Here is a 21,625-nt window from a genome sequence, read left to right as displayed (position 1 = left end):
GGCTACAAGCAGTTTCCTTTAACATTGCCAGAATTTTGCATTGTTGGTCCATTTTCAAAGTCTGATTTTTATGACTGACACTTCAGGTTTCTCTCACCTGCAGCACTTAGCCTGGTCCCTGCCTCTATGTCCTTGATGTAGCCTCTGAGGTAGTCCAGGGTTTCTGGAAGACACAGTTCCTGCCCAGGGACAGTGTTCCCACACCCAGTGCCCCAGGTTATCACCACCCAAGGAGTGCCTCCGTGCAGTCTTTTGCCTCTACCCGTACAACAAAGCTTAAAAATGATCACTTTTAAAATATTTTTGTCACTTAAAATCATTTCTTTTTTAAAAACCTTATGTATTTTACGTTCACTCGCTGCATATTATTGCAGCATACAAAATGAGTTTTCTCATCCAGAACACACTGTATGTTGGCTCAAAGATATTGCCATACATGTTACCTTCAACAAATAGTTTTCCATTTCTTGTTTCTTATATATATTTAAAGAATTATTTTATTTAACTGTATTTATTTATTTATTTATTTATTTATTTAAATTTGACCAGAGAGAGACAGAGTGAGAGGAAGAAAGAGAGAGAAAGTGAGAAAGCATGTCGCCAGGCCCAGGACTCAAACTATGGTCAGCCATGTGGGAGTCCAGTGCTTTTAACCACCATGCCACCTGCTGGCCTATTTCTTACATATTTTACTTCTATTTTTCCTGCTTGATTCCCCTCTTCTCTGCCATGTCCTACCCTCCTCCCACACTGTTTCTGGTATCCACAGTTGCTTTCCATGTTTTTTTTTCTTTTCCCCCCACATTTTAATGATTCACAAAGATCTTAATTAAATACTTTCAATAGTAAGTACAGTTGATATAAATGTATCTATGAACACATGTCTGACTTTAGGCATAAAACTCAGTGAATAGAACTAACATAATATAAAGTAACACCTAGCCGAGGTCATATAGTTACTGTATTTATTTATTGTTTGTTTTTATGTATTTATTTTTTTAATTTCAAGAAAAGTAATTTTAGCTTTAGTAAATCAAAATAAAAAAAGTTATGAAAAATTTGCTTAAGACTTAAAGCCAGGAAAAAGTTTAGGATTTGGTTCAGATAGTGGGTAGATATAAAAAACTCAAAAAATAGATATGGACAAAGCTAAAATCTAGTAACAGGTGCACTATAATTTTTTCTGAAACACTTTTTTCTCTCTCCATTCCTCCTTTTACTAAAGAGAGGCATAAACTAACTTATATACAAAAAAAATGTTTAGTCCCAATTTGGTATGTTATTTGCACAAAGCCCAGTAGAAATATTCATTGATTTGGTTGGCTATTATGGAACTTATGCAAATAATAATTCTGCCACAAAATAAGAATGCTCATAATTATTTTCCAATTCCAGAGGTATCAGGAAGGGAGAAAAGTTTATGTTTCAATTTCAACAAAAAAGAAAAAGAAAAAAATTAACAAATTGCTGAATCTATCAACAGCTCAAAAGAAAACAAAAATTCTTAAATCTGGAAGACAAAGCATTGAAGAAAACCATTAATATTTTAGTCAAAAGTCATAAAATTCTATTTTGCTAGTTCAGTCTCATGTATTTAACTTATCTTCGTTGAATTTGGAGTGTTACTGTGGTCCAATCTTTCCATTTAAATTCTGGAAATTAACATTCAACATTATTATCGATATTTCCGGATTTGTTCATACCATTAAGTTGGTCATTTTCTTGGTTGTTTTTTGCTCTCTTATTTCTGTCCATCTGTCTTTAGTTTTTCTGACATAGCACTCCCTTCAGAACTTCTTGAAGAGCTTGTCTGGTGTTAGTAAATTCTTTCAGGTTTTGTTTATCTGAGGATGTTTTTATCCTTTCTTCCCATATGAAGGATAATCTTGGTGGGTATAGTATTTTTGGTTGAAATTGTTTTTCATTTAACCCTTTGAATATATTTTTCCATTCTTTCCTGCTTGCATTGTTTCTGATGAGAGGTCTGACGTTAGCCTGATGGGATAACTTTTGTAAGTAACTTGATGTTTCTCTCTTGCCAATTTCAGTATCTTGTCTTTGTCTGTGGTTTTGGCTAATCTGGCTATGATGTGCCTTGAAGAAGATCTTCTTGGATTGATTCTATTTGAGATCCTTTGTATTTCTTGGATCTGGATGTTTGAATGCCTCTCTATGTTTGGAAAGTTTTCTTCCAGGATTTCATGGAATAGATGATCAATGCCGTTATTAGTTTCTTCACCTTCTGGGATATCAATTATCTGATGTTTGGGTGTTTAATGGTATCTAGCATTTCTCATATATTCTCATTTTTGTGGGTTATTTTCTCAGTCTTTTTGGTGATTTTTATTGGGTCAGAGGTTTTGTCTTCTATATTTGAGATTTGCCCTTCTGCATGGTCTAATCTGCTTTTAATACCTTTAGGGAAGATTTTGATTTCTTGTATTACATCCTTCATTTCTAACAGCTCTGTTTGATTCTTTTTTATGCTATGTATTTCTTTTAAATAATGGAAGAACTTCCTCATCTCCTAGAACTCATTGCTTCTTTTCTCTTGCATCTTCTGGAGTTTGTTGTCTCTCTTTTCTCTTTCATTGCATCTCAATTAGTTTTGCCACTATAAAAATTCTGAATTCTTTTTCTGACGTTTCCATGAGTTCCATTGTGCTGTCTGTGGATGATAAAGGGTTGTTCTTTTCCCTTGGGGGAAAGATATTTTCTTGGTTTCTCATATTTCTTGTGCCTCTGTGGTGTTTTCTGGTTATATGTTGGATTATACATTTCTTCCTAATTTCTTGGAGTTCTTTTTATTTGTGGAAGGAGATAACCCACAATCTCTCTGCAGTTCCATTTCCCTGGTGCTCACTAAGCAACCTGCACATTGGTCATTAGAACTGGATATTACAAAGGCCTCCCAGTTTCTAGAGAACAGGTATACCTGAGCTGAACTGCAGGGTTTCAACTGGGAGTTCAGAGGTATGTGGGAGTTTATGAGTCATGCTGTCTCTAAATATTTCTCCCTGTTGCTCACTTTGCAAGTCTCTCTTCTCTGATTTTTAGTCATTTGGTGGTGTATTGACTTTTGAGTAATTTGTTGGAGAAGGTTTCTGCAACCGTAAGCTTGTGTGCTTCCTCTTACTGTGAGGTACTTCTGTGTCAATTATTCTCTTCTACTGTGTTTTACAATGTGGTATCCACAGAGATTTGAGTTAAGATTTATGAAGAGAAGTTTCTCCCTTTGTAAACCAGGTTCAGTGGGTGTTGAGGATTTCTATGACCCTAAAAGTATTGAGATTTTTGATGGCTATGCACCTAGACCTGTCTAGACAGTGTGTGGCAAGACATACCTTAGGTGTAGATGGCTTCTGAAATTAGGAAGATAAAGGAGAGGTCAGAAGCAAGAGACAACACTTAAACATTATAAAATAGAATTTAAAGAGACAGAGAGATACAGAGCCTGCCCTACCTGTCTAGGTGTTTGGGTCTGAAAGGAGAGGTTTGGAGCAGAGGATCTTCAGTTACCTTAGTCCCTGAAAGGAGCAAGACCCACCTCAGATGTAGATGGATTCTTTCTAGGTGTTAGGGTCTGGAAGGCACTTAAATTCATTTCTATTTCAAATTATGGTTCTGATTGAAATTTATTTATTACCCCCAATGGCTACAGAGGATAATGGCAATGGAAATTCGAGGGAGCTGTTATACTGTTCACTTTTAAGTCAGACCAGAATCTTCTGAAGCAGGAGTTCTTAGAACCATTTCCCTGAGAAAGAATATTAATGAAGAATTTTAAGGCTATTTATTCAGGGTACTTCGGTACTTTAAGTTCCTTTACTTAAAGTGAAGGTGAATGAACCAGTTATCTAACCTAGATTTGCCTCATTCAAAAACTGACGTGTCTCCTATGCCAAAGTACTTATTCAGATAACTCAGAATGATACTGCATTCAGAATCTCATTCTTTAGAATCCAAAGTGAGAACAGAAAGTCCTTGTTTGGGGGGTGGTCTTCCTATTAACATCACCAAACGAGACAAAATAATACTTTTCCACTTTGACAGAAAAATACAAATAAGTGAAATAATAAAAGATTTTGTTTCACACTTTAGTCCAAACTTTTTAGACAGCTACTGAACACATGGCTGAATGAGAGATCTGGAAGGGATATGTAAATGATCTCAAGTGGTGTGAAAGGTGTCCACTGGGGATGTTGCATTGTACTAGGTCATTGGAAAAGTCATGACACATTTTTGCAGAGAAATACAGAAAAATAGGCCATGATGTCCCAATAGATTTAAGAGATGATTTCCAAGGGGTAGTATTTTACAAATAGTACTTCCATGTAACCAACAAAGCCTATAGAGATGTTGACCTAATATAAGGGAAAACATATGTCTTCACTGAAGAACGTCTAGAAAATTAATAATGTTTGCTTTTTCTAAATAAATGGCAGAAACTTTCTTTAAAAAAATCTGTTTTAAAAAAATCTTACCATTACACTCAACCCCAAGGAAACTACAACAGAAATGACGAATGAGAGCTTCCCAGTAGGCTTCATCTTCCTTGGCCTCTCCCAATGGCCCCAGCTAGAAATGGTTCTCTTCTGGGTTGTGATCATCGTCTACAGCATGATCGTCCTCAGCAACTCGACCATCATTTTGCTCTCTTGTGTGGACCCCCATCTACACACCCCCATGTACTTCTTTCTGAGCAATCTTTCCTTCTTGGACCTCTGCTTCACCACGACGGCAGTGCCCCAGATGTTGTTCAACTTGTGGGGCCCAGACAAGAGCATCACCTTTGTGGGCTGTGCCGTTCAGCTCTGTGTGTCCCTTTGTCTTGGTGCCACAGCAGGTGTGTTGCTGGTGGTGATGGCCTTTGACCGCTACGTTGCTGTCTGCCAGCCGTTGCGCTACACCATCGTCATGCACCGTCCACTCTGTTGGAAGCTGGTGCTCACAGCCTGGCTGTCTGGCATAGTGGAGTCTCTGACAGAAACTTTTGTTACATTCCAGCTGCCCTTCTGCCCACACCACCACCTGGAAGACTTCCTATGTGAGGTGCCTTCCCTCATACGCCTGGCCTGTGGTGACACCTCTGCCAGTGAGTGGCAGATGACCATCTCCGCTGCCCTCTTCACGGTGGTGCCTGTGGGCTTGATCCTGACTTCTTACGGCTACATAGCGCATGCTGTGGGGAAAATCAGGTCGGAGGAAGGGAGGCAGAAGGCCATTGCCACCTGCTCCTCCCACCTCCTGGTGGTCTTCCTGTTTTATGGGACTGTGGCGATGGTGCACATAGACCCAAAGAACAACTTTTCCTCGAGACATGGAGAGTGCTTCACCTTCTTCTACACAGTCATCACGCCCTTGTTGAACCCTCTCATCTATACCCTGAGAAACAAGGAGGTGACAGGGGCACTGCAAAGGCTGCTGAGAGCAGGACCAGCATACAAACACAGAGACCACTGACCCGAGAGGAGAAATCTCTAAAGATGGGTGCAGTACACAGATGGAAATTTATAGTTTATCTTTTATTCCTATGATATTAGATGTCACTTTAAATTTTTTTGTTGTTGTTGCTATATGGCATGTGCATTTACCAGAGAGAGAGATGAAAGAGAGAGAGAGAGAGAGTGTGTGAAATCACTCCCTGGGTGGTGGTGGGGGGACGACCATGCTGCAATCCCTTCTCTGTTCTCTGCACAGGATTCTGGACATGCACACACATGCACCTGGTGTGTTTTTCAAGCCACTAGGTCTGGGATTCAAACTGTCTAGTCAGCCATGTGGATCTAGAGGGCTTAACTCCCATGCCACCTACTGGCTCATTTTCTAAAAAAGCAAAATACATATGTGTTCCTAGCTTTTGGAAAATATTAAGTTTTCAAAGTGTATTTAGCTATGAAGGAATACTAATTGCAGAATTAATTTTTGGTGACCATAATTTATTTTTGTATGAAAAATGAAACCTCAAGGAGTTAAAATTTTAAGAATTAGCTAGTATATAATTTATAAATAATTATTTGAGTTTTAAATTTAAAAATGGAGACAACTATACTTCATGGATTTTTAAATATGAACTTGAAGGGAGGGAAAATTTCCTATAGTTTCCCCTAAGTTCTTACATCTATTTATTCTGTGATGGTTGGTTTTGGGTGTTACCTTGACTGAACTAAGGAACTTCTAAAAAAGGCATTACCCTGAGTTTGTCCATGCGGTGATTCCAGAAGGAAGTAACGTGGGTGTCTGAGGTGACTCGATGTGGAAGATCTGCCCGTAGTGCAGAAGAGCATGAGACATCAGCGCTGGTCCCGGAGAGACTAAACACCAACTAAAAGGGTTTCTTTGCACAGAGTGCGACAGCCTCTTTGGTAGCCTGGGGCAGGAGGACTCAAGAGCTGTCCCCGCCAGGCTCCAGGATTTACACGAGTGGCCCTCTTGGTCTCAGGTTTTCAGCCTTGGACTGCGAGGCCCGTCAGCAGCTTCCCTTCCTCTGAGGCCGGCCCTGAGACAGGCCTCACCCACATGGCCAGTCTCCCAGACCCTCCAGCTTGCACATGGCTTGTTGTGGGACTTCTCAGCTGCCCATTCTCCAAATAAATTTCTGCTGGTTCAGTCTGCCTAGAGACTCTGACTCTGTGTGTGCTTGGGTGCCTAGGTGAGAGTCACCTGTGTGGTGCTAGATTATTCATTCATCTGGAATTCTAGGAAGATGAGAGTCGACCTGAGTGAGGTGCTGCTGAGGTACTGAATGTAAAAGAGATTTTGGCAATTTTATTCCGTGACACAGATCTCTAAATTTAGTCCAAATTCAAATCAATCTCCGAGTGATTACAAATGTTATTTTACTCAACTTATTTTTCTAGCTACATAAAATAAATCCTAGCTTAAATGTAGTACAGAGTAAGTGTAAGAACTAAGTGCCTCATGGATTTTCAGTGTTATTTCTGTTATGAAATGGTAGAATCACATCTTTGCCTGAGTCCAAGTGAGTTTTGCAAATGAGACTGTGGTATTAAAGGTGCCCCCTGCAATTCAGCACATTAAGTTAAACATTTTCATTAGCATTGACCGAGGTGGGTGTGGGTGAAGGGTGGAAAGCATATCACACTTCCTTAGGCTGATGGTCCAGTAGGAGATCCTTTCTGAAAGTATGTGTGTGGAGAGAGAGATTGTACGAGCCGCTCCCCCGCCCTCAGCCCCTTGCTGATGCCTCTGCCCTCACCCATCCAGGAGTAATGGAGAAGCAAAGGCTGACAGTCTTAGCTCAGCAGCAGGGATCCCCAGCCAGCCTGTAGTGGGGGAGGTGGGGCTGCTCTAGCCTTCAAGGACCACCACCTGGTCCCTGTAGTCCCAGAGACAGAGCAAAAGGGAAGCAAAGGCCACCAGGCCTGAACTGATCGGCAATTATCCCTGGCCAGCCTGCAGTGAGGGAGGAAGGACCGCCCTGGCTTTCAAGGACCACCATCCAGTACTGAGAGTCCCAGAGACAGAAGGTAGGAGCTGCTGTCTCACCTGGGCTGATACTCTTCTGCCCCTCACACAGCCTCAGCTCTTCAGCAGGCACCCAGCCAGCCTGCAGTGGGGGAGGAGATGCCGCCCTGGACTGTGCCACGCTGTGGCAGTTGGACCACCACCTCGATCCTGCCTGTCCAGCTCAACCTCCAACCACACTGGGACCAGAGAGGCTTTGGCTCTCAGTAGCAAAACACCCAAAGACAGGTTTTTGAGAAATTATCTCCCCACGACCCTCCAGGAGCCCCCCCGCCCCCCCCAAAAACTAAAGGAGAGAAACTCCCCTGTGAAAACCTAAAACCAGAACTCCCACAGTGGATCCCACATTCTCACCCATAGCAGAGGAGGGGCATGGGCATGGAGCTCATTCAGACCTCAGGGGACGGCATGAGCACACAGCTACAGAAACCTGCTCCAAAGAAGTACTAAGTGAGTACGTCACCAGATGACTGAAAATCTAAGCAAAGTCCCAAGAAATAGGAGAAAACCAGGAAATACTTCCCTCACAAATGAACATAACTCCTCACCAACAAGGATAAAACACAAGAGATCACAGAATGTCAGAAAAAGAATTTGGAATATTCATTATAACAAAACTCAATAAGATGTAAGAGAAAATATATAACCAATTCCAGGTAAAGAGAAAATCCTTCCATGACTTGAAAGAGGAAGAGATAGACATTCTGTAAAAAAAATTGAAATAGAACTTCTGTAGATGAAGAATATATGCAGAAAATCAAAACCTCTCTTCGAAGTATCAACAGCAAATTAGACCATGCAGAAGAATCTCTGACCTTGAAGACAAAATCTCTAATTTAGTCCATACAACCAAAAAGAAGAATTGCCATTAAAAATCAGGACAAAAATGAGAAATATTAGATGCCATTAAATGGCTGAATATCTGCATAGTAGTTCTTCCAGAAGGCAAAGAGAAAGGTAAATGCATAGATAAATCTTTTGAGGCCAGCAGGTGGTGTGGTGGTTAAGTTATTGGACTCTCATATGATGGACCGCAGTTCCAGGACCCAGTGGCTTGAAACTCATGCTGGGTACTTGTGTGTATGTCCAAAATTCTAAGAGGAGAATGGAGAAGGGATTGCCGCATGCCCATTCCCCTGGGGGCATGATTTCTCAGTTTCTTTCTCTTGTCTCTCCGGGGAGTGCACATGCCCTGTAGCAAAATGATCTCTCAAAAAAACAAACAAACAAAAAACAAAGCAAAAAAGAAATCTCAAATTTACAGAGGCATATTGATATCCAAATACAGGAAATACAAAGAACACCACATAGATATAACAGTAGCTGAGTCTGTCTGGAAAAGAAGTTAAAGGAGGATAAAATCAAGAACTTTATAAAGCTTATAAATCACCAAATCACTGATTTTACCAGGTCTTCGCTCTTAAACATCTCTTTCTAATTTTGTTTTGTTTTTGCTTTGTGATGACTTCTATCTTTATGCACAGTACAGTACTATGGTCTTAGTGAGTCAGTCAGAGTTTTCTTTTACTCTCTTCGTAAAGAGCTACTGTTACGTACCATTTTGCCTCTCTCTACTGGAACAATGACTGGCACCACAGGTCTTCTCAGATTATAATATAATCTCTTATCTCCTGCAGTCCTTCACATGGAAATCACAAATTCTTCTTTCACTGGCTATGTTAAGAGGATCTTTTTCAAAAATCCATCCTTATTAATTTATGGGACTTTGTTTTCTGATTTTTAACCACTTTTTTTTTTTTTTTAGAGCTGTGTTTCACAGTAAAGGACATCACTGACAATTCAATATATACTTCCAAAATAACCAATAGAGTGAATTGTGAACATTTACAACATAACACGATGTTAAATTTCAGAGGTGGTAAATATGTTTATATCTTCAATTTGTTTATTACACGCCATATGCATATTTTCAAAAACTATACTTGGACCTTACAAAGGTGTATAATAATTATATGTAAATCATACATTACAATAAATATATTTTTAAAACAAAGTAGTTGTATGGAAAGTAGTTCAAAATAAAATGTAAAGAAATTTAGACGAGCCAGGTGATAGTGCAAGGGCATTGCAGCTGGGCCACTTGGGACAGGTCCTGGGCAGGCATCCCAGGACCTCCTTGAGCCTGGTGGGCTCCTGTGTGCTGAGGTCTGAGCCACTGGGACTGGGGGGGATTGCAGCGTGGTAGTTCCTCGGGAGGCCTGCCTCTGTGTGTGCACATATCTCATAGAAATAAATACATAAACAAATGAACGTTTTTTAAAAAGCAGAATGAATTTAAAACACTATTTACTTTTGTGCAGTGAGGTACATTTGATGACTGAGAGGAACCAGAGTGGGGGTCATTCATGAATGAGCTCGCGGCCGGCTCTTAGTGATGACCATTCAGCAGTACCTTTTATCTTGGCGCAATGGGATTATTTTTTAAAATGCTCTGCGGTTGCCTCTGTCATCAAGTGATGAGTCAGTTCACTTTCTAATAATATAAAATAGCTGCAAATAAGTGCACCTAGGCAAAGAATTTCTCTCCTGTGTTGCAACACTTTGGGTAACTTTCCCCCTTTTTGTATAAAATAAAATTGGCTAAGAAAGACATTTAAAGCTATACATTTCTGTTAAGCTGATAATTACAGAAGTGTATCTGGAGACAAATAAGAAAAACATTATTAGCGAACTGTTATTCAGAAGTAAATCCAATAATCATACAATGAGGGAGCTCATGTGATTTATTGTATCTTTCTGATTGGTTTGAGCAATTACGGACTGACAGTGAGACGGAGCACATGAAGAGCCATGTGCGGTGGAGAAGAGCAGCAACCTAACTGGTGAGTGAGTGACAGCCCGCACTCAGGACTCTCCTAGGACCCTCCCGTCTGCCCAGTGAGGTGCCTGCCATGATGCAGAGCACAGGCCCCGGGACGGTGCACTGTCGGAGTCCATGGGGCGCACACTCGGGCGTTCTGATTCAGCCTGAGCCCTCGATCCAGAACGTACCCAGAATGTAGGGCACAGGTGACAATAATAACAATGACAGGGTTTATGATAATGACTCTTTTCTTTATTATCATTATTATTTAGACAGTGAATTGCTATACATCATTTAGATTATAGAGAGACTTAACCCAGCATGGTATACACCTCAGACCAGTCCAGTTGAGAATACTATACAAATCCTCATCAACAAGTCTGGAGGACACTAGAGACAAAGTGGAAGAAGAATGTGGGAGGGGAAGAAAGTCATTATCTCATAATAAATATCTACAAAATTTCTTGCCATAGAAATATTATCAACAAGGAGCGTAGCAAAGGAAATCTGGGGAAAAAATAGAGAGGTGAGACACTGTGGACACAGACACGGTAATGACCAACTCTTACCAAGAGCGTGAGCCAGGACAGGGCTCTGCTTATATTGGCACATGAATGTTCATGCAAATGAAAATGCCAGGCAGGGCACGGAGGGTTGAAGCGACTCCCCAGGCTGGAGCAGGGCTGTTTGCTGTGAAAGGCAGATAGCACTGCCTTGGTCAGTAGGGATTATAACCAAATATCTGCTGGAAATCCTTGATAGAAAAAGGAAGTCATTTTCTGTCCTTTGGTGTACCTTAATACTCTTCCATCGTCATTCCTGTGTTTTTAAACTTTTTTTTTCCAACTAATGATGTTGCTCTTAAAGGAAACAGCAGGCCTCCTGTGCTGCTCTCTGTGAAGATTCCACCTCTGAGCTGGGACCCCCTGGGAGGCCTGGGTTTGATTCTGGTCCCACCTAAAGTCTGGTGTGGTGCTGCACCTGTAATCCCAGAGAGCTAGGAGGTGAGTCTGGAGGATTATGAGCTCAAGGTTGGCCTGGACCACAAAGCAAGACACTGTCAAGGAAAAAAAAAAAGGAAAGGAAAGGAAAGACTAAAGAAAGCCATAAAGAATCTGCGAATGTACGAGTTGCTTTAGTATGTCATGTAGTTGGCCAGTGACAGAAGGGTGGTTTCCGGGTGGCCGTAGTATACCTGCTGGATGCCTAAAGCAATCACTTGGCGATGTTCAGTGCATATACATACATATATATATACATATATATATACATACATGTTCAGTGCATATACATACATATATTTATATATACGCATGTATGTGTGTGTGTATGTTTGGTTTTTGCTATGGGGCACATGGCTAGCCAGTGGGGATGTGTAGGGGTCAGAGATCACCCCCACACTTGCATCTCTCCTTACCCCTCTCATTGTGTCCTGTCTTTGAAGCCTCCTGAGTCGTCTCCCTGTCCAGGGCTGTTCTCTGTTTCTTCCCCGGCACCACAGACGAGAGGCCCTTTCGGAAACATGAGTCGCCATGACATACTGCTGTGTGACACTCTTCCAGGGCTTCCCATCTCACACAGAGCCAGACCCTAAGTGCTCCAGGTGCCTGTGTTGAACCACCCGGCTGGAGACTTGGGAGTCCCTGACAGTGGCATGGCCAAGCCCAGGGCACGGCTATTACGGTTGCACAGGGGACAGTGTATGCGGGAGTGTGAGCCCATCTCTGGGGCCAGCAGACATGAATGACTACGTCGCTGGACTCCCACGTAGTTGACTGTGGCTTGAGTCCTGGACCTGGCCGCTTAAAACTCGTGCAAGGCACGTGTGTGTGCCCAAAATCCCAAGAGCAGACTGGAGGAGAAGGGATAGTGGTGTGGCCATCCCCCCTTGGGGTGATTTCTTCCTTTCTGTCTTTCCAGTGGGCACACACGCCCTACAGTAAAAACTTCTCTTAAAAAAAAAATATTATTAGCCCATCCCGCTTGGGTGCGTGTGAGTGACGGACATCTGCACATTCACTCGGCACAGGGTTTGCCAGCTGCTCTCAACGCAGCAGGTTCAGGGACGATCAGAGTTCACAGCCCCTTGGTGTGACTCCCATAATGAAAAAAATAACTAAATCATGTAATTTCTTTGACTTTTGTATTGACTATAAAAATAATCACAGGATTTTACCACTAAAATGTTGGTAGCTGTGGGCTTATTCTACTTAACCATGAGTAAGTTATGGAGACCCAACTGCTGCGAACTCTGTTAATTGCTTCTTATTCGAGACAAGAACCAAGACCACATGAGTTCTTTAATTTGCTAATAAATTATTTTTGATACCTCTCCAAAAGTCCTCCATGTACACAGTGAAACATCTTCCCCATCTTCCCTTTCTCCTCTTAGGAGCAAGAACCCTGACAGGACAAGAACCCCTGACCTCTCACTGGGTTGGGGTTAGTCTCTGACGAAATGCAACCCGTGGAGGAAGGCTTAGGAAGACCTGTGCTCACGTTGCCACATCCCTAGGCACCGGCTGTTGCTACCTTCTGAGCAGCGGAGCAACGTACAAATATCTTTTTAAATGCCCCCGTGACGTCCTTGTTCCTGAGGCTGTAGATGAGAGGGTTGAGCATGGGGGTGACGATGGTGTAGAAGGCGGACACCACCTTGTCCTGCTCGGGGGTGTGGAATGACCGGGGCAGCACGTACGTGTAGAAGGCAGCTCCGTAGAAAATGCTGACGACAGTCAAGTGGGACGAGCACGTGGTGAAGGCCTTCTTGCGGCCTTCCGCAGAGCGCATGCGGTGGACGGTGAGCAGGATGAGGGAGTAGGAGGTGGAGATGATGGAGATGGGGATGAGCAGCATGAGCACGCAGCAGATGTACATCAGGGTCTCGTACAAGGACGTGTCCGCACAGGCCAGCTTGAGAACCGCAGGGATCTCACAGAAAAAGTGGTTGATGCTACGGGATCCACAGTAGGGGACATTCATGGTGATGGGCGTGAGCAGGAAGCCATCGAGGGAGCCACCAAACCAGGCACCCGCAGCCAGCAGGAGACACACCCTGCGGTTCATCAGGACCGGGTACCTGAGCGGGTTGCAGACGGCCACGTAGCGGTCGTAGGCCATGAGTCCCAGGAGGAAGAACTCGGAGCCAATCATGGTCAGGTACAGGAAGATCTGGATACCACAGGCCACAAAGGAGATGGTTTTCTCTTTAGAAACCATGTCCACCAGGAGCTTTGGGACAGTGGTACAGATGAACAGGGTGTCCATGATGGAGAGCTGGCTGAGCAGGAAGTACATGGGGGTGTGGAGGCGGGAGTCCACTTGAATCAAGAATATCATGACCAGATTTGCAGTGACAGCCACCACAAAAATGGCAAAGATAACGGTAAATACAATCCCTGTCACTCGACTGTCCACCAGAAGCCCCAGCAGGATAAAGTCGGAAGGTGAAGTTCCGTTCTTCATTGGTGTTGTCTGTAACAGCTCCGGGCCGGGGCGGGACAGCAAGGCCAGGAAGGAGAGCAGGATGGACTCCGTGTGGACAGCTCCACGGGTTCTGGTCACTGTGTAGCCTTCGGGGTAGACACTGGGGAGAACAAGCAGGCCAACACACACAGCGTAGAGCAGCACTCGGGGCTCCACTTCTCCTGGCGGGGAACAGCCCTTTTTACCGTCTGTCTGTACACTGCAACAGGCCCTGGCAGTTGTGTAAGAAAGGGGGTGTTTGCTTTACGGGGAGTGGCTCTAGCCACGCCTGTGCTGTTCATTCTGCATTTCCCACATCCAGAAAGTCGCCTAACCTGTAGGAGGTCTACGAAAGCGCGCTGGAGCCGAGGACGACTGGCCACGGACTGGCGATCGCTCCTGGTGAGTGAGGAGAAGAGTTAGGACCTGCGCCAGGGCCTCACGACTGTGAGGTTCTCCCTTATAGCCAGTCCACCACCTGCTGCCCGGCTCTGTGCCCTCCTCGCAGACCTTCCTTCAGTCTCTTCATCTCTAACTGACCCTCAGCTCACAGCGGGATTCCTAAAAGCAGCTCTGCCTGTCACCTGCTGATACCCCTGCTGTTCCCCATCCTATTGCAGTCGGGAGTGGGAGGTTAAAAATTGACGTCGGCAGCCTGGAGTTGTTACAAGAGATACACAGAAAATGAGCTCAGCAAGTGTGACATGTGGCCACGTTTACCGGCACTGCAGCCAGAGCTAAACTCAGCCCTGGGGAGTTACGGAGCCGACGCACAGGAATGGACAGAAAGGGAGGGGTTTTCATCTCCAGCCCCTGCCAGACAGATTAGTTATTTCAGTGTGAAACACAGAAAAGAGAAAAGGCCATGCCTGGTATGGAGACCCTAGAAGCTGCATGGGGGAGTGAGCAGGGGTGTGGAAGCAAGTGCTTGGCAGACACAGCCACGCATGTGCCAGTGGAGCAGGCCATGGAACGGCATGCCACGGCGGAGTAAACCTGCCGACAAGTCAGAGTGCACGCCCCCAAAGGGGGAAACAGCATTAGTGAATGAGAGCCAAATGTGAAGTGATACAGCATGGTGCAATGTGAAATGTTGACAGTGAACCCACCCCACAAAGAGTGCACGATATATGTAAGCCACACATTTAAATTAAAACCGTACTCAGGAGCAAATAACCTCATGGGGACAAGAACGTTACTTACAACTGTGTGAGTAAAAATAAAAAACAGAGACTTTTTAAAAAATTGCACAGAAATATGAGACCAATTTAAATCCTGTGGAATAAATTGAAACGTTACTAGAACAATCTTGTCAGTGATTTCTAAAATTAAAACCACAAGTTAAATGACCATAATTGCTTTCAACATCATTGCCCAATCGACTCTCTTTCCCGGGGAGAGGGAACTGTTTGATCGGCCTTGGCAGGAAGGCCGCGCGGACTAGGCATTGCTACTGGGCCCGCCTTCGCCTTGCCCTGGCGGCTGCCTGGGCTCAGCCTCTCCACAGGTGCCGGCATTTGGGATGTGGCTGAGCACGCCTAAGCTGCCCAGTTCTCAGTTATTAAAGGAAACATGTGGGACATTCTCCTCTCTGCCGGTGAGCTGTGGTCTGGCCTCAGGGCGGGCCCCCAGGCTGAGCGGCGCCCTGTCTGAGCAGGCCGGGCGCAGCTCTTGCTCTCTTCTGCTTTGGGGGCCAACATGCAGTGTGCAGAGGCCGTGGTGTGCACACGGGGCTCAGCCGGTCTTACTCCACTGAACCTCTGCTGACAGATCGCTTGTATCAACACTGAGACTAAAGGAGGGCTCTCCCTCTGCCCGCCAGGATGGAAGAGGTAGTATTTTTTCCTTGAGAGCCAAAGTCAGTATCACAAGTCTTAAAATACTGTGTGTACACTTTGCTTCTAAGAAAGAGGCTGAAGCCTCTTAATATGCTCACAGGGTATTGTAATTTTGTTACTAAAATGCTAAAACGTAAATTTTTTTTGCAAGATTTCTGATTAGAAGGAACCATTATTTGCAAAGAGCCCTGTCTTGGGTCAAAATCTTGTTGCCCTCTCTCCTTTTGGAGACACTTGTGCACAGTTTATCTGGGGAGGCAGAGAAGCAGCCATCTCTACTGAACCTTCAACAGCTGTTGAGGAGCCGAAGCCAGAAGACAATCTTAGCTACGCTCAAACACATTTCCTGATTCTGCCTTTCCAAGGGTATAGAATACCTTATTAATAGCACGGCTCATTGCTGTTAAACGAGCTGGAAATTTAGGAAAGAATGACTTAGATGATGTGATGAACACGTGTAGCCCTCAGGCTTGCTCTCACATCTGAATTTTCTGTCTCAATGGAGGAAGGTAGCTTTCTTTCCACACTTGAGCAAATGCCTCCCTAGGGGACTTACCTACTGTTTGCTCACTCCAAAGGAGGAAGAATATCTGTAAATAATCTTGCAAAAACAGATGATTTTCTTTTTAACAGACTCTTAAGTTCAAAATGCTTAATAGAAGTCACTTAAAAACCAGCGAACTCAGAATTTTAGTGAACTTCTTTTGCTTCCTGCAATTCTCTGTGGACTTTTGGTGGTCATCTGGTTTCCACTGCAACTCTTCCTAGGATCAGGGAAAAGAAAAATAAAAAGGAAAAAAATGAAAATTTGTATTTTACAGCACTAAACCTGATAAAATGAATTATTTCTACTCATTTATTGCACTGATAACTTTGGAGAACACATTTTTGGGATCATGAAGATCCCTGTTTTTGCATAGGTCATGAGTAAAATCTAATACGATCAGATTGCCATAAGTTTTATCCCTTTAAAGGGGTAGCAAAAGATAAATAAAGTAATGTAGAATAATTGTAACTGACTCCACAGGTATTTATTGATCACCTTTACATCCCTTGCTGGTTGTACAAACCAAAGAAATATGCCCAGAACAAACCCATAAGTATTTTCTTAACCTTTGGGTCTCTGGGTGTTGAAGAAAGTACAATACTAGAATTTTTGGTAAATGTGAAGTATGACCAGGTTGTCACTGAGATTTGAGAAAATCTACCCTCAACACAACTTAAGTGGAAAAAAAGATACGCATCTGGTTTTAGCTTATTATTTATGTATAAATCAACCTGTTATTTTTTTAATTAAAAAATTCTTTTATATATTCATCATTATACATCACTTAGCTTGTAAGATGAATTCTCCCGACATGAGCACATTTCCCACCAGTGCAGTTAAGGATACTGGACACGTTATCATCGACAGACAGTAATACATTTCTCTGTCCCATAAATGTCCTGCCTCTCTATTTTTCTCCGTAATATCTTTCAGCCTATTGTTTTAGTTAAATAACCCATCAGTGCCTGAAATTAGCTATTACTATTGTCCTGTATATAACTTCTTTTCGAGTCAAGAGCTGATGTTTAAGTTTTTTTTTCTTTAAGTAGATGTCGAGCCTCTTAGCAGATTTCTCTTCCTTTGGTCAGTGTCCGGCAGGGCAGGCTGGTACTGTCCCTCTCTTGTCGATAGGGGTCTGCATTCTCTTCTTCCCGGTAAGTAATTGTCTAGGTATTTTCCATTTCTTGGTTTATACTCTCTTGTCTGAAATTTTTTGGACAGTTTATTAAAGCATTTATAGAGCAGACTTTATGTTTCCACTATTATATTTTTGTATTGTATCAATAAAACACATGTGGAGAAGCTGAAGGTCAGTTTGTTTTACGTCCACGCTCCTTACCTGAAGAAGACACCAGGGGCCTTCCCTCTCCAAGTGGGTCACCAGCCCTCGGATACCAGCCTCGCTGGCAGCCAACAAGGAATGGACTGGGTTTTATGAGCACATTATTCTGGAGGGATTTTGTCCCCAAGTCATTAACCTTAACAAGCTGGCAGCCGCATGTGTGCCAGGGGCTCCTCTCTGGGAATGTCTGTCATTAGCCCCATCTTCTGGCACCAGAATGCCAGCCAGAATCAGAAGACAGTTCCGAGGCCCATCTGCCTCCTGCTTGAGTGAAGTAATAATTTGCTCTAGACAGCAGCCTCTCTGTCTCCCAGAAGGCTAATTCTTCCTCTAAATACTTCATGAGATTTTGTGAGGATCAGAATCAAAACCAGATAGTGTAATTTGGAAAGTGGGTACAGTTTTTATTTTATTTTTTTCTCCATCACATAGAACAGCACATGTTATGTGAAGATACTGTTGATTATATTGAAACTAAATTTAGGGACCAGCAGGTGGCATGGTGGTTAAGGTGCTGGACACTCCTACATGGCTGACCACGGTTTGAGTCCTGGACCTGGTGGCTTGCTTTTTCACTTTCTCTCTCCCACTCTCTTTTTCTCTCTGTGTCTCTCTCTGGTCAAATTAAAAAATAAGGGAATGAATAAATAAAACTAAAATAAATAATTATCTTTAAAAATGAATTTAATTTGTTATCATTTATATTTTCTATTTATAAGTTAATGTATTATTTTAATAAAGAAGAAAACTTGGTGGTCACAAATTATCCTATAAAAATTTGGTGAGCTAACTGGAAAAAGGTTGGGATCACTCCTTTTTAGGGTGGGAGCAGTTCCGTGGGAGCACACTGCACATATTCTGGGATGTAAGTTTTAGATTGCATTGCCGTGGCACTTACTATGGGACAGTGCTCACCTCAGAGGAGCAGGACGGGTCGAGCATTGCTAAGGGAGTGTGTCTCTGTAGTCAGCCCTGCACTCATTAATTAGACCCTCAGCAATATTGCAGACCTGCTCGCCCAGCACAGCCCGGCCAGTAACAACCGCATCTCTCTCCTTCTCTGTCTCTTCTTTAAGGGAGATCTTTAAAAATTTTTTTTATTATTATTAAATTTACATTTTTAAATACATTCAGTCACATTATTTAGCTTACAAGGTGATCATTTCAATATATGAACATTTCTCCCCAGTCGAGTTGATCAAAATATAACAACACTACCTCCCTGTCTCACCAATGCTGTCTTCGTATCCCTCCTCCAAATGTTCTTCCCCAGGCCCCACTCTTGCTTCACTCAGCAGTAAATCTTCCATATTCTTCCACTTTCTGTCAAAAGCCAGGGTTTTGTTGTTCTTAATGGCTGAATAGTATTCCATAGAGTATATGTGCCGCAGTTTTTCAATCTGTTCATCCGTACGGGGGCATTTGGGTTGGTTCCATGTCTTAGCAATCGTGAAAAGTGCCGCAATAAACATTGATGTGCAAGCACTTTTCCAATGAGAAATCCTCTATAGGGCACATGTGCTCACCGGCAAGACAGAGAGAGACAGAAAGTGGGAAATCACCCCCCAAGAGAGATGGCCACACCACAATCCTTTCTCCTCCCTTCTCCTCCATTCTCTTCTCAGGATTTTGGGCACACACACATGTGTCCCACATGAGTTTGAAGCTGCCAGATCCTGGGCTCTGACCACAGTTGGCCCTGTGGAAGTCCAGTGACATAAGCATTATGCCATCTGAAGGCATGTCCCCTACGTCAGCACCGAGAAGAGGCATTTCCCTCTGTCTTCACTGACACTAGACGGACCACCTCTCAGTCTTTGCCACGTAACTGTTCAGAAATTGTCACACGTTCTCTAAACCCTTCAGTGAAAACACCAATCCATACTACTATTTTTATTTCTTATATTTTAGACCCTACACCAGGAGGAATTTATAGAGAAATAAGAGGAGGTGGAAGGCTCAGTGTGGTATTTACAGAGTTAATATTTTATCAGAACTCGACACAGATCGAAACAATACCAAAATTTAAAAAATCCTTTATGACACATCGGTGGTGAACCTGAGTGTGAGGAAGGTGAGCAACTTAACCCAGGGGAGCTAAATTAGTAAATGAAATGTCTCGCTTTACTCATTCTGCATTTATCTACCACTTCCCTAAAGCCTACACAGGAGCATTTTTAGGTTTATAGCAATGCTATGATCTTTTAAAAAATGTTTACTTGTGTATTTGCTTCATGGGAAGGGCACCTCCAATAGGGCCTTCCCTGCAATCCCCCCGGCCCTGCAGCCAGCCAGGCTTGCTGGTTACTGGTGTGCTGGGGTAACCCCTAGGGGTGACCCTGGACCTTCCACATGGTCCCCGCATTGCTCTGAGCCACCCGACTCCTGTCAGTGTGGCTGGTCCAGTGTCACAGTCTTAATGGCAGAGTCAATTTTCAATTGATCAGCTAACCAATACATGCTTGTTAATTTCCAGGCGTGTGAATAAAGGCACGGGAAACACCTGTAATTTCAGAGGTAAGAGGAGGAGACTTTCATAAGATGTGGCTGAGAGCGTAGAGCCACATGCCAACGCAGTATCCCCACGAGGGTGTCACACGTGAATGTGGCTCCAGTGTCAGCGATAGAGATGTTCGATCACATTAAATCAGCCCAATTACCGAGGACATACATGGCCAATGCGCCTCACAATTCCCACTCAGAAGCTGGCCAGCTGTGCAGACACGGACAGCGCTGGGGCACAAGACGGGAGGGCATCTTCTCGGGGTGTGTGGAAGACGTGTGTGACCTGCCTGGGACCACGTGCAGAGCTGCTGGGCTGCGGATGCTCTGGAGAATGCCGGTGAATCCAGACCAGCAGGTTGACAAGATGCCACTTCCGGGGCAGTTACGGGCTGATGCTTGAACAGGATAAGCTTGCTGATAACTCTGGACTGTTGAAATGACACTGAACATTTTTCAGCACCAAGGCAGTATTACCAGGGAAGACCATATATCGCTGGCTGTGGTACCAGGGCTGTCTGCTCACTCCCCTTCGATTTCCAGCACACGCCGCAGGTCCCCAGCATTTCCCGGACACGCCCCCAGGTCCCTCGTATTTCCAGGACACGTCCCAGGTCCCTAGTATTTCCCGGACACAGCAACGGCTCTGACTCTCTTGGAGGAGGGACACCTGCCCAGCGCCCTCCTCAGAGCTGCAGCCACGTCCTTGTTCCTGAGGCTGTAGATGAGAGGGTTGAGCATGGGGGTGAGGATGGTGTAGAAGGCGGACACCACCTTGTCTTTCTCGGGCGTGTGGTAGGAGTGGGGCAGCACGTTGGTGTAGAAGGCGGCACCGTAGAAGAGGCTGACCACCATGATGTGGGAGGAGCAGGTGGCGAAGGCTTTGCGGCGGGCCTGGGCGGAGTTCATGCGGTGGACGGTGAGGAGGATGCGCGCGTAGGAGGCGGAGATGACGGCTATGGGGAGGAGCAGCATGAGCACGCAGCAGGCGTACATCAGGGTCTCGTACAGCGACGTGTCCACGCACGCCAGCTTCAGCACGGCCGGGATCTCACAGAAGAAGTGATTGATCTCTCGGGACCCGCAGTAGGGGAAGCTCATGGTGACAGGGGTCAGCATGAATCCGTCCAAGGAGCCCCCGACCCAGGAGCCCAGCACCATGAACAGGCAAACCCTGTGGCTCATGAGCGCCGGGTACCGCAGCGGGTTGCACACGGCCACGTAGCGGTCGTAGGCCATGAGGCCCAGCAGGAAGAACTCCCCTCCAATCAGGGTCAGGTACAGGAAGATCTGCAGCGCGCAGCCCAGGAAGGAGATGGTCTTCTCCCTGGACAGCAGGTCCTGGAGCATCTTGGGGACGGTGATGCAGATGTAGACGGTGTCCATGAGGGAGAGCTGGCTGAGCAGGAAGTACATGGGCGAGTGCAGGCGTGCGTCCACGTGGATGAGGAGGATCATGACCACGTTGGCCACCACAGCCACCACGAAGATAGAGAAGACCACAGCGAAGACCAGCCCTGGGAGCCTGGGGTGTGTGATGAGGCCCAGGAGGATGAAGTTGGTGGTGTTCTGCAGAGTGGCTGGCATATCCGAGTCACGTGACCGGCCCTGGCTGTCCA

The 21,625-nt window shown here is 44.4% G+C and overlaps 3 protein-coding genes across 3 annotated transcripts; 1 reads left to right on the top strand and 2 right to left on the bottom strand.

The window, feature by feature from the left end:
• The first annotated feature begins 4,518 nt into the window (after window positions 1-4,518).
• Window positions 4,519-5,463, top strand: LOC102472253 (olfactory receptor 2H1). Its single transcript, XM_006165345.3, has one exon. The coding sequence runs from the start codon at window positions 4,519-4,521 to the stop codon at window positions 5,461-5,463; it is 945 nt and encodes a 314-aa protein (XP_006165407.1).
• Window positions 5,464-12,823: 7,360 nt separating this feature from the next.
• Window positions 12,824-13,789, bottom strand: LOC102471826 (olfactory receptor 2T11). Its single transcript, XM_006165344.3, has one exon. The coding sequence runs from the start codon at window positions 13,775-13,777 to the stop codon at window positions 12,824-12,826; it is 954 nt and encodes a 317-aa protein (XP_006165406.1). The 5' UTR covers window positions 13,778-13,789.
• A 6,835-nt stretch (window positions 13,790-20,624) lies between these two features.
• Window positions 20,625-21,593, bottom strand: LOC102471400 (olfactory receptor 2T2). The gene has a single exon (XM_006165343.1). It carries the CDS (start codon window positions 21,591-21,593, stop codon window positions 20,625-20,627), a length of 969 nt encoding a protein of 322 aa, XP_006165405.1.
• Window positions 21,594-21,625: the final 32 nt, after the last annotated feature.

Source organism: Tupaia chinensis, unplaced genomic scaffold (genome assembly GCF_000334495.1).
Source record: "Tupaia chinensis unplaced genomic scaffold, TupChi_1.0 Scaffold143902_1, whole genome shotgun sequence".
In the NCBI taxonomy this organism is placed as follows: domain Eukaryota; kingdom Metazoa; phylum Chordata; class Mammalia; order Scandentia; family Tupaiidae; genus Tupaia; species Tupaia belangeri.
Note: the sequence above shows the minus strand (reverse complement) of the source record. Positions and strands in the feature narration are given on the sequence as shown.

Bases quoted from the DNA above. Each gene is read 5' to 3' on its own strand.
- LOC102472253 (XM_006165345.3), top strand. From the start codon at position 4,519: ATGACGAATGAGAGCTTCCCAGTAGGCTTCATCTTCCTTGGCCTCTCC.
- LOC102471826 (XM_006165344.3), bottom strand. From the start codon at position 13,777: ATGAAGAACGGAACTTCACCTTCCGACTTTATCCTGCTGGGGCTTCTG.
- LOC102471400 (XM_006165343.1), bottom strand. From the start codon at position 21,593: ATGCCAGCCACTCTGCAGAACACCACCAACTTCATCCTCCTGGGCCTC.